This window comes from Hakea prostrata, chromosome 5 (genome assembly GCF_041222555.1).
Source record: "Hakea prostrata isolate BN-2017 chromosome 5, UWA_Hpros_2, whole genome shotgun sequence".
In the NCBI taxonomy this organism is placed as follows: Eukaryota; Viridiplantae; Streptophyta; class Magnoliopsida; order Proteales; family Proteaceae; genus Hakea; species Hakea prostrata.
The window spans coordinates 2,581,823-2,598,354 of NC_142604.1; the positions used below are offsets into that span (position 1 = coordinate 2,581,823).

The window sequence follows — 16,532 nt, forward strand, 5'->3', positions numbered from 1 at the left end:
GCATAGAGGTAGTGAGAGTAGAAGATATATTTTGTAATTAACCATGAAGAGCTGTTCAATTTGAATTTTCTTAAAATTAGAGGCAAAGCTCCAGGGGCGGACCTATGAAGGGGCCTAGGGGGGCCATGGGCCCCCGGATTTTTTAAAATTTTATGCATATTCCCTTAATTCTTTTAATTTTTTCAGTTTTTTGTCTTCTCACATGTGAAATGCCACTATTTGCCCCCCCCAATATTGAGAACAATTTTTAAAGGTAAAATGATAGGTATAAATATCATTCCTAATCAAAAACTAATTCATCAATCCCTATTTATTCTCCCCTCTTTTCTCTCTCATCTTTTTTTCCTATTTATTCTTTTCTGTTTCTATAAACGTGGGTTAAAGGAAATTTTTTATTAGGTATTCAAAAATCAAAATGTTATTTCTAATTAGAAACTAACTCTTCAATCCCTATTTATTCTCCTATATCCTCTCCCCTCTATTCTCTTTTCTTCTTATTTATTCTCTTCAATCCCTATTTATTCTCCACAATTAGATTTATTTATCTTTCTCAATTTATTTGTTGTTTCTCTTTTTTTTTTCTTTTTTTTTTTTATTATTCTTTTTAATTGATTTTATATTCTATGTTTCTTTATTTCTTTTGCAATTTTTGTTATTTGATTTTGTATTGTGAATAAAATGTCTATAGTTAGTAGGTAACTAACTACCATTGATTTGCATCTCTTACCTAAAAAAAAAAATTTTGGTTTACATTTCTTACCAATAAAATTTTGGCTTGCAATAAAATTTTGGCTTGCATCTAACTTTTTAGGGTTGAAGTCACGTGTATATGTTTTTTTATATTGTTGCTTTACTTTTACCTATATTTTGTCGAAAAAATATATCATTATCAATAATTTACCCTTTTTTCAAATATGTGTGGGCCCCACAAAATATATGTGGGTCTATTCTTTATTTTAATAAAATAGTTTAGAGGTGAGACTCCAAATAGGTCTTATAAAGGCCCACACAATATGTGTGGCAAAAAAACATTAATGTTTCTTCAATAGGAAGGTTATTTGGCTTTCATTCTCCCCCCCCCCCCCCCCACAACTATTGCATTCTGGTCCGCCCCTGCAAAGCTCCACCTTATATTTAAAATATATGTAATAACTAACCCTTTTTATGAGTAGTGAAGGTACACAAAAGCCAGCCCGGGCGGCAAAGCACAGTTCTAAAGCAGAAAAGAATAGAAAAAACGAATCTTTTAGATAATTAACCAGAGGTGATTACGTTAAAAGTGGGGTCTGACTCACTGGCTTACATGGTTGAAAGAAATGTGTCAAGTTTGAAATATCCGTGTCATTATTTCAACAAATCTATCCAGCCATCAGATGTATGAATTAAAAATTTATCTTTATCATAATAGGGTCACCATCACATAAAAATTTCAAAAAAGAAATTCATAAAAAATTTAAGTTCTTGCTTGCAAGTGGGGAGGAATCCATAAAAATTTCAAAAAAGAAATTCATAAAAAATTTAAGTTCTTGCTTGCAAGTGGGGAGGAGATTCCTGCTCGGTGATGTAAACATATTACTGGATTTTCATGTCATCAAAAATTCTTGCGTTTAAACTAAATGATAAAATACATCAAATCATTTTTCATTTATTGAAGTATGATAAAGATTTCAAGAATTTAAAAGAGAAAAGAATTATCTTTTAGGAAAAAGAAAGATCTGTACCCATCAAGGGTCAATAAATGTTCTCTACTTCTTATGACACAAAATGGTTGATACTCCTCTGTTCTTCACATCCTTGATATATTATCCAAACCCAGATGAATTCACCACTGACCACAGAAGCAAGATAACTGCTTCTTAAAAAATATTGTATTCTTTGTTATGGGAAAAAATATACAAAAGGTTGATATTCTCTATCTATTACATAGGCTATACTGAAACGCATTGATGTGATACTTTTACTACTGTAGAGGTAAAATGGTCATTTCATCTACCCATATGTCTTGCCACACCCTATGACCCTCAACATTTTCTCTTCTTATCAAAAGTAAAATGCATTTTTCTCGAAAATATTATTGAACTGAGGAAAAATGTCAACCTCCATAATGGTGAGATGAGCCGTGCCCGTGAGTGTTAAGTGTTTTGTATTTTTATTTCTTTATTTTCAACTCAATAATTGACATGTGGCTGGGGAGTCGCTTTTGCTTGTCAATGGTTGACTTCCTACTTTCTTAATTGAGCTCTTACCTTCCATGCAATCGACGTTAATTAATAGAAAAACAATGTCGAGCAATGTCCTTACGTATACGGCTCTGCGTTGGGGAGGGTTTTCAGAGTCAGTGAGGAATGGCCAACGTTGATCATGACCAGTCTCTTGCAAGAAATTAACGGGTAGTTTGTTTATTAATTTACGAGTCGAGTAGAGAAGTAGAGAGAATCTAGCAATCTTAATCAGTTCTGTATAATCAGAAAACCTATGGAAAACAAAGGAAAACACCACTGGTACTACCCAGTTGGAATGCTGAAATTAACGGTTAATCCAACATAAAAAATAACACGAAAGCGACCACATTAGGGTTTTAGCAAATGGAATATAACATGCAAACCTACCACGAACAAATAACAGATCATCACGTTTCGTTTACTGCTGTTTCTGATGATGCACCATCCGTCTATATATCACTCTCATGGCGCAAACTGTTTTCCCTTCTGTAGTTAGCCTTGGCACCCTGAAAGTCAAGAAGTTTTATTCTTTAGTTGTATGCACTACATGCAAGAGTTCCACACAAAAATAAGAATGCCTCAGGATCCAAGAAGAGAAGTTATTGTTGAGGTATTCGATTTATACCCAGCTCATGTGCTAATATTGGATTGACTATAGTCTAACAGCACAGTAGACCTTATGAGAGAATCTATAAACAATAGAACCTATTGTAGTCTATAAATACTAGCTGGAAGCAACGGTCTGAGTGCTCCAAACTAGATGCTTAGGGAGTAATACTCTAACCCTAGCCCTACCAGTTCTCACGACAATTAGTATGGTTTTTGAAAAAATGTTCATTTTCCAAAGAGCCACAAGAAGGTACTGAAGTTAACTTTATAAATAAATTCCTCAACATAATTTATTACTCATACGCACTAGAAATAGAAGTCCATACTTGACACTTGATCACAGGTTCATTCCCTGGAAACAGGGATAAGGCTGCATATGTGTTTGACCATCCCCGGCTACTGCTAAAAGCAGGAGCCTTGAGCAGTGAGTACGGTCTTTCTTATCGTCCAACAAGTAAAAACAAAATCACAAATAAAAACAACCTAGAACCCATGCAGCGTATCATCAAAAGAGATAAATTAGATCCATGATTAAACCATTTTGCAATAACCTCAGTAAAAACTGCACACGTTGACCGACTCTCAGAAGCTTACCATATGAATCTACAGAATATCACTAAGAAATGACAAATCTGTGTAGAAATCAACGTAAATGAAATCAAAACTTACTTGGAAGATTGTACCAAGCTTTTTCAATGATGTGGCTCTCAGCTTAAGGACATCCTTTGAAACATCATTAGGGTCCTTGAGAACCTGAAGTAGAGTATGTAATTGAAAATATTTCCAAATAAAGGAGAACAAGAGGGTCAAGAAAGTAAGAAATTCAACAGTCTCTCAACAGGATACATGAAACCTCAATTCCTTTTCTTCGCAACAGAACCTGTCCGTGTGTTTTGTATCTGTATTTTGTAAACCAGGTAGCTGAGGTGATGAACATGGCCAGTAGCCTAGGCAGTTGTGGATAGATTTTGGCAGCATCATCTCCCCAGACAAAGAGTATATGTCTATCATAGGCAAGCCATATTATGGTTTCACAGATCACATGATAACTGATATTGGATGGGACTGGTCGAACCTATTAGACACAGAAGATCAGCTGATCCACTGGCAATACCAAGCTTCAGTCCTTTGGACTAGCCAGTCCTTTGTTTCAATCAACATATCCACACTGATTTGGATCAGTATTCACTGGGAACCATCTTGGTTCTTGTACTGATCTTCTTAAGTCCTAGAGCCATATCCAACTATGAGTGAATCATTTATGAACCACGTTCTTTGCTGGGACAACAGTTTCGACTCGGATAGCTAGGAACTAAATTATATCATTTACAGCTACTTGGATAGCTGAACTTAAATTATGTAAAACTAGATGAGGGCGATAGCTTGGAACTAAATTATATCATTTACTGCTACTTGGATAGCATAAACTAAATTATGTAAAACTAGATGAGAGTGAGGTGAATGAAAAGCCAAGTTTCCAGCTAACTGAAATTAGGTGCACTCACTGCGACATCAGACATGCAAGGAAAGGGGGAAATTGCGCACCTTCTGTCATTTTAGATGTGTTCACCAAAATAATTGTAACTTGGGTCTTTGACTAATTATTGATGATAATGCCTGAAGTTGGACAGACCTACATCTGAATTTCTATTTGAATCGTTGTCAATTAGAATTCTGTCAAACCCAACTCACCCAGAACAGGAAGTTAGAGTGCAGTGTGATTACATCAAAAAGACATTTCCTACCTGTTAGCATCAGGTAGTGCTGTCTTGCTAACATGCATATCAGGTTAAGAAAACTGTGAAACCACAAGGTAGAGCGTCAGGTAGCCTGCCAACCCCCTGAAGTTTAACATCTGAGATCCTCCAGTCAGAAAACCAATCTGAAGTAATGATTCCAATCATCAGATAGTTCTTCCTAACCATCCAAAATAAGTGATGGATCACATAGGACGGATCTTCTGATTGAAATGATCCCATCCAGGACACTTAAGAGACGTAAAGTCCCAGGATAAGTATGTCCATATTGTCATAGTCTGCATACAACATTATATAGTTTTATCATTCAAAGGAATTACCACAGCTTTCTTTATTTAGGTTATTTTATCATGCAGCATAATCAACATTTCAACTTGTTGTCTAGTGTGCTTCGATTGTTTTCCTTTGTTACTCACCTTTAGTTGTAAGGTTCTGTGCATTTCTTTGTTGCGCGTTTAGTTGAGCTCTGTCTTGCTTTGTTTGGGTTTTTCCCTTAGTGCTCATTGTATTCTCTCTCTTCTCTCCCCCCCCCCCCACCCCACGAAAAAAGAAGAAGAAAAGAACCCATCCTTTTACTCTTCTTGATCATGATTTTTTTTATTCATCCGAAAAAGAAAAAAAACATTTCAAAACCATGGAGGCTAGGGTTGGGAACTGAAGCATTACCTCAGAGCAAACATGCGAGAGAGTTGTTTCAATGTCAACAACATTTATTTTCCATAGAGAATTGACCATTGCATCCTTCATATCTTCAACTAGCTTCCCCAAGTTCTCTTCTTTGTTTTCACCCTGCTCCAGTTTCTTCATCCCTTCTTGAATTTGAATTAAAGACACAGCACCTACACAAGCAAAAAGCATAGGGAGCCATTAGTTTGATGTAAAAGCTTCAGAAAAGAACAAACTCAACCAATTTATCTTCCCAGAAGGTTTCCCAGTTGCAGAAATAATCATACCTGAAGCAGCCGTAACTTGGGATTTTATAGTATGACCTTTGTCTCGTACCCACTCTGCTAAAAATGGAACACCCATGTATCTTTTGGTCTTCCCAAGCTCTCTTGCAGCTTGCCTTGTGTAGATATAACCAATTGTGTGTAACATAGCCTCACCAAAGGCTGATTTTTTTGCAGAAAACATAAGCTCACAAAAGAATATATATAAAGAAAGGTACAAAAGCCATTAATAGGAAGAGTGCTTCCATTTTTTTCAAAGGGGTGGTGGAAGGAAATGTGCAACCATGACTGTTTCGTAATCTGTAACTAGGTGCCGAATTCACCAGTTTTCTCATTTCCCACATTTTGAGAAGATTAAATGAAAGGATCTATTGAAAAGATCTCTTCTCATTCCAACACAAACTAAATTATCACTCATCCTATTGAAAAGTTCTATTCCTTCAAACATGGGGAATCCCCAATTACGACGACAACTAAAACCTTATCCCAACTAAATGATGTTAGGTACATGGGTGCTTAACCAACAATCAGTTCTATTTGAGGTCATACCTCACACGTGATATGATGACATAAGGTTTTAAGCTATGCAGATCTTTCCTCTCCACTTGTCCCTTCAGATCTCCCCTGGCACTTTTAGTTCCTTCGATCCGAATCAAATCACTCCTTCATACAGGAGAGCATCCAAAGGCCTCTACAGAATAACAATGCCACCTCAAATGACCTTGTTGCTTATCATGTATCAAAACTCCTCCCAAACCAGTTCTGATATGACTATACCTAACCTTTCATTCCTAGCTTTGCTGCACATTCATCTCAGCATTTCAATCTCCATTACATTAAGTGCCCAAAAATTGCATCATAAGTCAAAGCTGGTCATATGACTGCCTAGAGAACTTTCCTTAAAGTTTTAAGGGAAGATATTGATAACACATGACACAATACTCTAGGCACCTCTTCTCTTTATCCATCCTAGATTAATTGTAATTGTAATATCCCCATCTTTATATGTGATTAATCCCAAAATCTCCCTCTCCTCGACTGTCACCACTGCATAATCCATCACAATGGAACTAAAGCCACTCACTGTATAGACTGTCTTCTTGCTATTTATTTTAATATTTTTTCCGAGGTTGATTTGTAGACCTCTTACTTGGCGTTAGTCCCTACTTTTGTCTCATTCATCAAAATAACATTATCAGCAAAAAGCATACACAGAAATACCACATTTTATACGTTGTTGGTTAAATCATCATTTTTTGGATAAATAAAAAAATTTATTTACTCAAAAGGAGAAAGAAAAAGAGGGGAGACGGGAAGAACAAGAGAACAAAGGGCCAAGCTGTACCAATGCCAACTAGGCACTACAACAAACAAGAAGCACAAGGCCAAAGCTAAAGCCACTAAAATACAAGGCCAAATAATTATTCTTTCGTACTTCCATTCTTCGTTTTCCTAGAAGCAGAGAGCTCAACCACAAAATCTACTTCAGTGTGATGGCGGCCCCTAGTGGAACAATTATCACGCTTGTGATCCCGAAGGAGGGGAGAGGGGGTTTCACAGGCTAAGGAGTCCCCCAGCTCACGGCCGAGGTCAGCTACTGACTTTGACAAAGGCTCAAGGTCAAGCACTGAAGGAGGGGAGGGGTCTAGCCCTAAAGGGGGGGAGGGGAGAGGGGAGAAGCTAGGGGGGTTGAGAACTGGAGAGGAGAGGGAGGGAGTAGGAATGGCCTCAAGGGATGGGGACGGGTTCAAAGACAAGGGCGGGGAGAGGTGGGAGGGAACTGGTCCTGGGCTGGGCGGGAAGTGGCAACAGGGGGGCGGAACTTGTGCTGGGCCGTGGAGGGGATGTGCTGCAGCGTGAAGACAGGCTCACCGGGGCATGTTGACCTGGCTAGTCCCAAGAAAGGAAGGCCTAGCTAGGGAGGGTCTTGTTGAAGGTGAAAAGAGAGAAGGGGAAAACAACAAAACTGAAAGGGGGAGCTGTAGGGATGGACAGAAGAAGCAGACTAGATGGCGACAAAGGGGAAGGGACCAAGGAGTGCAAAAGGGGGACAACAGGAGGGGGTGGGGCAGTGATGTAACCCAGATTCTAGGGTCTGAGTATTTGAAATTAAACCCTAAACTTTGGTCACTCCAGGATCCTCTATCTATGAACCAGCAATCTTCTAGGGTTGAAGGAATGTGGGTTTTAGGGGTTAAGACCATGCTGTGTTTGGGTTTTAGATCTGGGAATTAAGTATAGGATTAGGTTTTTGGGTTCTAAGGCTGAATAAAAGGGTCTTAGGGTTTTGGTGGTTGCTGTAATGTAATTCCAGAATTGAAACTCCAGGATAAGGCTTTAAGGGATGCTGTTTCGGATTTGGTAGGGCTTCGGAAGCGGCTGTTGTGAGTGTTTTGAAATTTCAGGTCAAGTAGGCCACATTTAGGTCAGTTCTACTTAGGTTAGGATAGGTCTTAAAGAGTCCTAAGGGATATGGGATTCTTGGGTTGGGATAGGGTTTGGATCGAGTGTTAGGGAATGGGTGGGAAGGCTAATCCTAAAAAGGCACGGTGATTGGAGTTGGGATTAGGGAGATATAGAAATTCTAAGTCAATTAGGGTTTTAGGGTTTCAAGGAAGAAGATGAAGTGCAGAAAATTCTGCGACCCAATGGGAAAGGGTCTAATGGGGATTCCAAGTGTAGGATTAGGGTCTAGGAAGGGGTGTGATCCTTCTAGGGTGAAAGGAGGGGCTACTGGCAAGTTTAACGAAGTTTCAGGGGGGGGTTGCTATTGCTGGATGGGGAGGGGAGGCCTGCAGGTGGAAGAGAGAAGGGGGAAATGGGGTTGGGAAGGGGCTGGGGTTGCTGTATACTTGGAGTTGAAGGTAGGCTGCTGTTAGGGATGGATTACTACTCGACTTGAAGATCGGTTTCTGAAATTGAAGAAGAATGGCTGAACTTGAAGGAGAAGATCATTCAAATCCGCCATGGCCCTCCCAAGAAGACCACAACATTACTTGCCTCCAAATTCATAATTTTACGAGCAAATTGCACTGGCACGTAAAATTGCACTGGCACCCCAAAATGGAGGCTTTAAAGCACTAACACCCCACTTTATGTTTAAAAAACACATAGGTCCTATTCTATTATAATGGTTAGTTATATTATCACAAAGACTATTATACCCTTCCAAGAAAATTTATTCTCATTTACCCCAAAAAAAAAAAAAAGACATTCTTCCGCCTACAAAGCTTATTTGATGAAGACATTGTTTTTTGATTTTTTTTCTCCTCAGATTTTGGTAAGGGCATTTTTGGAATTAAAGAAAAATAAATAGTGAGTTAATTGTTTCACTAACAGAATGAACTAATGTGTTTAATGAATTGGGGTGTCTGTGTCTTTTAAACATAAAGTGGGTTGTCAGTGCTTTAAAGCCTCCATTTTGGGGTGCCAGTGCAATTTGCTCTAATTTTATTCATCAAATTCAACTTCTCTTACAATGAAGTACGGTGAGCTATTTATAGCCTAACAAGTGGAGGGAAAAGACGTGGACTCTAATAAGGAAACTAACTTGACTCAAATAGTGAATCCCTTATAGACTAGGATCCCCTTTCCAACTTAATAAATAACAACCACAAATAAAAAGAAACCAACTTGGAATATAAGACCTAGTTATCCAAAAAGAATCTTAATTTAAAATAGATTCCAATTGGAACTTGATCAATAACTCTACTTTTAACCAAGCATTTTGACATCCAAAAACTCTATAACTAACTCTAGAGGACTTCAATTCAAATTCTAAGAGTGGATATCGAGTCCTAACAATTATGAGATTAAAGTGGACTCAAGTTGTGCAATCCCAACCTAACTAAGAATCTCAGCTACACAAGGACTCTCAAATACCTTGCAAAATGTTAACCCAAATAAATTTTTAAAAAATACATAAAACGATCGATCCATGACACTTGGATCAAGAGGGTTCCAACCAAACCCTTCTTGAGCCCTAAAAGGGATGGAAAATTTACCAAAATACCCTAGGATATTTGGCCAGCTTTGGATTAAGCCTTTTGGGTCTAGGTTTTGGGCCAATTATGGGGGGTCCAACCTTGTTCACATTAGGCAGGAGATGAAGCGAGGAGGGCAGAAGAGATTGCCAAAAATGTCAAAGCACTAGGAACTAAGTCCAAAAGGGAGGAGGTAGTAGGAGGCATTGAATCAAAGAGGTTTGCAGGAAGGAGAACCGAAGGGCTTCCAAGGCATGCAGGGCTCTCTGGGAGAGATGAAGCAGGGACAGAGGGAGCAGCATCCAGGGGGGCAGCGAGAAGGTCAAAGGCAGGGAGGAGGGAATTAGGGGAATCCACAGTGGCCAGAATAGAGAATTGGTTCCAGCCAACAACGGAATCCGACATGGAGATGTTTGGGGGAACCTGGACTACCAGTGGTAAGTTTGCAAAGCCTACTCTGAATAGTGGCAGCGCAAGAGGCAATAGCACGAAGTGGAAGGGGAGAGGATCGCTGTGGGACGGAAACAAAATGGCCTTGTGGGGAGGCTGTCTCTCAAGAATGATGCCCAAAAGTATGGTAAGGTAGGCAAAGTGGCGGGGACCTAATCGAACCTCATCTCTTGTTTGAAGCAATGTCCATTTTCCTCCCTAAAGAAAATTTAGGAAGGAAAAGGAGAGCCGGTCCTTCAACTTGGTTCTAGCATCCAAGAAAAGGGAGGTCCCTAGAGTAGAGCCGACCAAGATCAGCCCTTCTTCACACCAGTAGTGGAGAGGAAAACTCAGGAATGTGACCCAAAGTGGAAGCGTAAGGTGATTTTCATGGCAAAGATGGAGCTTCCTATGCCATTTCCTGAGGAAGAGAGGGCATTTACCAACCATCCAAGGTCAGTCTTCAATGGCCTTTTGCAAGTCTTCATCATCAGCGAACTTGACAAGAAATAACCCTTGATCGAGCAAGAAAGTTTCCATAGTCCCAAAGGTCTTCCATTGCATGCTAAGGGAAGAATGACAGTGTGTAAAGGAGGACAGGGGCCTAGGAAGTGTCCCATAAGACGCCTACTCCAGTATAAAGCAAATGTAATTGGGAATTTACTACCTTAGTTCTCCACAGCTCTTATAATTGCCACCATACCATCATATATATCTTTAATTACGTCCATGCATCTACTTGAAGCTCTTCTATACTACTTGCTAGATTTATTCCCTAGGGACTCTATGATAAGCTAGTACTAGGTCAATAAAGACCACACAAGGGTCCTTTTTGCAATCTCAAAATCTTTTCATTTGTCTCATAAGTAGGTAATAGCTTCTCTCATGGATTTTCCTGGCATAAAATCAAAGTTGTTCTCCATAATATTAATTTCTTATCTCAAGTGGGTTTAAATAAGTCTCTACCATAAGCTCATAATATGACTCACAAGTTTTATCTCTTTATTGTCATTGCAGCTAAAGCTATCATCTTTAGTTTTGTAAGTCGGAACCACAATGCCTCTCCTCCATTCATTTGGCACTTTCCTTATGCTCATAATCTTATTAAACACCTTGGTTGGACAAGATAAAGCACAACATCCTAAGCTCTATCACTTTCATCTCCTTAAAGTTTCTTTTATTTCAGATGACTTAAATCTACAACATGTAGTGTCTTGATGGCAATATGGTCTTCTACTACTCAAAATGACTTAAATCTACAACATGCAGTGTCTTGATGGCAGTATGGCTTTCTACTACTCAAAATGTCTAAATTTAGTTGGCTGCAGAAATCAACTTTCCACATCTCTTTAACATCCTGATGGTTACTAATTAATTAAAAATTATTCAAGCGTTTTAAAGCATTTCAAGACGAGTGTAAACTGAAAACTCCAAAGGCGATAACTTGTTTGGCTTCTTCGCCAACCCAAGTAGAAGTAGAGGCTATTTGAGACCCATTCTTATGGATATCAGTTCAGGTTTTAAGTTCTTAATAGTTCATTCAGACTGTAAGGCTGCTGTTCAATAACAGAAGTAAGAAATAGTATAGAAAAAGATGAGATTGAATTTTAATATTTTAACTAGGTAAAGGAAAGAATACAGTTGGTATAATTTGAATATCCAAATATTCTTTTGATGATTCACTTAGTATGGGAGTAGGCAGAATTTATTTGATTAATGGATACCACAAAAAATAGGTCAAGAAGATTGTGACAGTTTTTGAGAATGGAGGGTACTGAAATTTCCTTCGCTCTCCAACTACTAATTTTTTTTATGGGACAAATGAAAGAATTTGAAAAACAAAGCCCTACCAGCTTGTGAAAGACGACAAGCTTCTGAGCTTGCCTGTCTTACAAATTCTTCAGTTTGACCTTCAACAAAAGGTTGCAAGCGATCTTTCAGGTTTTTTACCAACACTTCCTCCCTTTGCTTCTGCAACTCCTGCACCTCAAAAAAGAGTTGAAACATACTAAGATAAAGAAAACAGTTAATGCATTTTTATCAATAGAACAAGACCAATACCTTCCATTTCTCCTGGATATTTTGCCTCCTCACTTCTTGGACCTGTGAGACTTCTCCTGTCTCGACATGTACCAATGAAGCCAAAGAAAGTTCCCCAACATAGTCTTCAAAGAAGTCACTACCAAAAAGCATCCCAAACACTGCAGCAGGATCCACCATAAAATCCCTACAATTGGAAGACCTATTAGTGAACAATGATACTGATGCATAACAAATATGAATGTATTTTTAGTTGGTAATATGGTTTCTCTATAGAATGAAATTAAGAAGCAAACAAAGAACAAGTTACAAGGCAAACTTAGACTGAACAAAAATCCGCTGCTAAAACTGATAGCATCCAAAGTTCAAGTTACCTTTTACAGCTTATGTCGGAAAATTTTGGATCTCACAAATGCCTAGAGCTAAGGTTTAAGGTAAAAAATTGTGTCCATTGGAAAAGCCTTCCGTTGGACAGTTTTAAACGATGCGATGACAAAGTCAGTCCAAACCAGCCCCTAAATAGTTTGGATGGGTTAGGATATATCCAGCCCCAAACAAAGCCCTTTTTAAACATCAGTTTTAGTTATGTTCAGGCCCCTACTTGGGTGGTTGGGCCCAAGTCTAGGTCCTAACTAACACAAGTTACTGCCCCCAAAGTAGCATTCAACCAGCAGTACTTGAAGATGTTTTGACAGAGTCATAGTGGACCTCATAGACAGCATGCATGGAGAAGAGCTTGAAAACTATAGACAGCTTGTATGGAGGAGCTTGAAAACTATCTAACACATTGTCTGGGACCCATTCTGGCCATTGTGTAGAGGTATTTCAAGAGCTGATTGCTGCCTTACATTAGTATAATGTTTAGCTTTTGTGGCTGTAATTATTTAGTTTCAATTTTCAGTCTCTTTGAGAAACTAGATTTTTTTTTTTAAATTAATAGAATCCTTAGGAGTTTCTAATGCTGACTGACTCTCTCCCTCACACTGAGAGTTCTATTTCTGTAATTGTGTCTTTGAAGTTTCTAATGCTGACTGATCTCTCCAACACAAACAGAATTCTATTTTTGTAACTAATTTACTTTATTTGTTTTTAGGTGAATGTAAATGTTTTCAAAATGTTACTTTATTTTATAAATACAAGAAATGGAGAACATCCTCAATAGTTTTTGGCCATTCAGAGAAGTATGCTCTTAAGACTGTGTGCTCCGGCAATGAAGCAGCAGCAAACCTATTGTGCTGAAGCAAGAATGGTGTGTGGTGAAGTCTTACTGCAGGGCTTTGGTGGTGAATCTAAGGTGATAACCCCTTGTCTTCCCATCTTCTTCTTTACCTTATTAGCTACTAGAATATTCTGACTAGCTAGCTAGAATTACAAACCAAAAACGTAAATTTTATCTAGTTGCTAATGTAGGCATGCAACCAAAAAAGCACCAACCTTTTTCTTCACTTACTTCTCATTATGGAAGAATAAAAGAATGGGCCAGGTCCAAATGCCAGCTTTTAGCAAACCCTATGTTTGGTTTAGTGTGAAGACTTACTGGGATACTCCTGATTTTCCATTCTTGTCATAAGCTTCACGCTTTGCTGGATCACTTAGAACTTGATAAGCCTCCCCAAGGAACTTCACAAATACAAGAAAAATTGAGTGAGTACTAAGAAACCCCTACAACAGTGAACAATTACTTCAATGGCTCTTTAACACAGTTTTCCTAAAGGCTATAAGACCATTCAGACCAAATGATATATCAATCAGACTGGTTCAACCAAGATGGTAACACTGGCATATTGGAGTGATTGACATGTGTCTTACACGTCAGAGTTTAAAAGAGAAGATGGCTGATCAGCAGATATGAAATACTACATAAGCTGAAGGACATCTGTAAGACTGTAACTATGCCACCCCATCAGGGTTTCTTCTGATGTACAATTTGTAACCTATGCTACACTCTGTATACTTATGTTCTTAACCGTTCAGACTGTTGAGCTGGACAATTGCGCCCTAGAGACCATCAAGGCAGAAAGAGCTAGCCAGAGTTATTGGATGATTTGAAAATATTACAGTACGAAGATTACTAAGCAAGTGAAAAAAGTCCCTTGGGTTTTGAATAGCATTCTAGTTTTGAAGGATAAATAGTCACTATCCCTTCTTCAGATGCTTTTCATGCATTAATGCACCCTCGTCTCTTGACATTTTTCCGTCTGATTTCTCCCTTTCTTCTCTACCTGCGAATTTAGTAAGGAAGTTCTAAATGACATTAGTTTTTATAAAATATTATGTCTTAGCCTATACTTTCCTTGTAAAGTTAACAATATACCCTACCTGAAAATTGTGCGCAGCTTTAGGATCTACAGGACTCTTGTCTGGATGCACAAGCCTCGCCTGCAAGAGAAGTATTTTGAGAAAACCTAAAATTCAGAAGTAACATTAATTCTTCAATTTGTATCTAGTGGAAAATACAAGGAAAACTGACAAAAACTAATTTGTAACACTAGACAAATCAATTCGACACTGAAAATTAACTTACCTTCAAGTAGTAAGCTTTCTTGATCTCAGCTGGTGACGCATCATAGCTCACACCCAAGACGTCGTAATATTCAGTTTCTTTCACCATGACTTCCAAATCAAACTAAGAGAATGACAACTAAAATGAGACCCTTAATTGATAATAATTTAATCATAGAATCAAAAGATATGGATACACGAGAGAGACGTTGAATCTGTGATACCGACTTATATAAGTAGCTAATTTCAAATAAAGCGTTCTACAAAAAAAAATCACAGAAATGGTGAACACAAAAATTCAGACCTAACCGAACTCCATTAGAAATATAAATTTAAAAGCAAACATTTGGACTACCTTCTGAAACTTAGATTGCCAAACTGAACAGCAAGCTAACTAACAAAGATTTTTCGCTCAAAAAAGTAGCAAGAAATCAAGAAAATGCCGACATTGCAAACATAAGAATGAACGGAGAAAAAAGTTAGAATGTATAATTTGTATATGATTGAGCAGGTCATTCACAAACCTCGAATCCCAAGTAGATGGATCGATGGATAGCAAAACGGGATCATCTAAATGTTAGAAGCAAACTGACGAGACGCGAACAAAATGAAAGGGCAACTCGCAGATCCCTATTATCGCTTGCCGCAGCAGAAAAACCGTTATAACTGCCGTTTCCCCGGGTTTGGAGCTTGGACGGGTCATGCTTCAGTGCTGCGCGCAGCGTGCAATCAAGATCGAGATTGATCTCGATCGTCCATTTCGCAAAAGTATGTGAGGTAAAATTACATATAATTATGCAGGCACATGGGCAACGTAAGAAAGCTCACATACTTTTCCTTTGTTTTTTCTTCTTTTTTTCATTTTTCATGGTTGCTTAATTACGCAGCACTGAGTTGCTATCGTGAGGATCACTTTTGGTGGTCGAGCCGTTTTGTTTTTCTTTTACACCACTGATGAATAGGTGATGAATCTCGATCCATTTTGTTCTTCTGTATGAGGTTCTCTGCGTCTTTCCTGCAGTTGTTTGACGCTGGTTCCGTTGTCTTTCCAGCCTCAAGAGGAAAGTTGAAAATAGCTTCGCTCCCACACACCTTGAACACTGCTCCATCGTAAGCTCTGGCGGCTTCAATTGAACCACTCAATTTTCTGTGTGGGAGGGAGGGAAATCTTCAGCGATAGTCGACGAGAACCAGAGCAGGAAGACTTTGAGTTCGAGTTCTTCGATTTGGGAGATGGAAGAAGAAGAAAAAAATCTGAAAACCTCTAAATCTGAGGGTATGGGAAAGAGGATTAAAGTCGGGTAGTAATTAGGGCTTTTTTTTCTCTTCTTTTTTGTAATTTTAAAAATTAAAATATTTAAATATAAAAAAAAAAATTATAACTTTTCTTTGCACAGACAATTTTGTTTTATATTGGGGATAGGATATTATAACATATAATTCGACATAATCAAATCCACAACTTCTTCACTAAGAAGTGTCTGTCTTTATCAACCAAACAATCCTGCGATACAACCCCACAACTTCTTCATTAAGAAGTGTTTGTCTTTAGATACAACCCGCACTTTTAATTTAAACCATTGGATGCAGAATGATACATAAAAATCGCAACGATTGCCTATTGACTGCAACCTCTGCAGCAATAAGAAATCCAAAATTTTAAACTCATTTTATGAGAAATTGATTTTTTAACCCCTAGAAGTTATTGCAAGATTTATTATAATATAGTTGATTTTTAAGATTTATTTAGGTAGGTGAAGGCGATAGATGCCTTTGGAATACTTAAATGCAGAATGGATTCCACCAAAAGAAAACAAAAATGCAGAATGGTTACCATCTTGTTGAATCTTGAGATGCATCCTTTATTGAAATCAATCCAAGATTCGATGTTTTTTGTAATTTATATTCCGAATTTAATTGAGAATTCTCTTTTAATCAATACTGTTTTAAATAATTAATCTTTTTTTTTCTTTTTTCTTTTTCCATATAGACTTCAAGCCACACAAAAAGAAATTTGAGAAGTGGAATTCGGAAAACTAG

At 38.1% G+C, this 16,532-nt stretch overlaps 1 protein-coding gene across 1 annotated transcript; it reads right to left on the reverse strand.

The window, feature by feature from the left end:
• Positions 1–1,870: 1,870 nt before the first annotated feature.
• On the reverse strand, positions 1,871–16,017 carry LOC149014379 (chaperone protein dnaJ 10-like). Its single transcript, XM_089157095.1, has 10 exons — positions 15,017–16,017; positions 14,515–14,616; positions 14,310–14,369; positions 13,528–13,610; positions 12,012–12,177; positions 11,801–11,930; positions 5,542–5,700; positions 5,255–5,427; positions 3,501–3,584; positions 1,871–2,728 (listed from the first exon to the last, which is right to left on the reverse strand). The coding sequence occupies exons 2-10, from the start codon at positions 14,599–14,601 to the stop codon at positions 2,672–2,674; spliced, it is 999 nt and encodes a 332-aa protein (XP_089013221.1). The 5' UTR covers positions 14,602–14,616; positions 15,017–16,017; the 3' UTR covers positions 1,871–2,671.
• Positions 16,018–16,532: the final 515 nt, after the last annotated feature.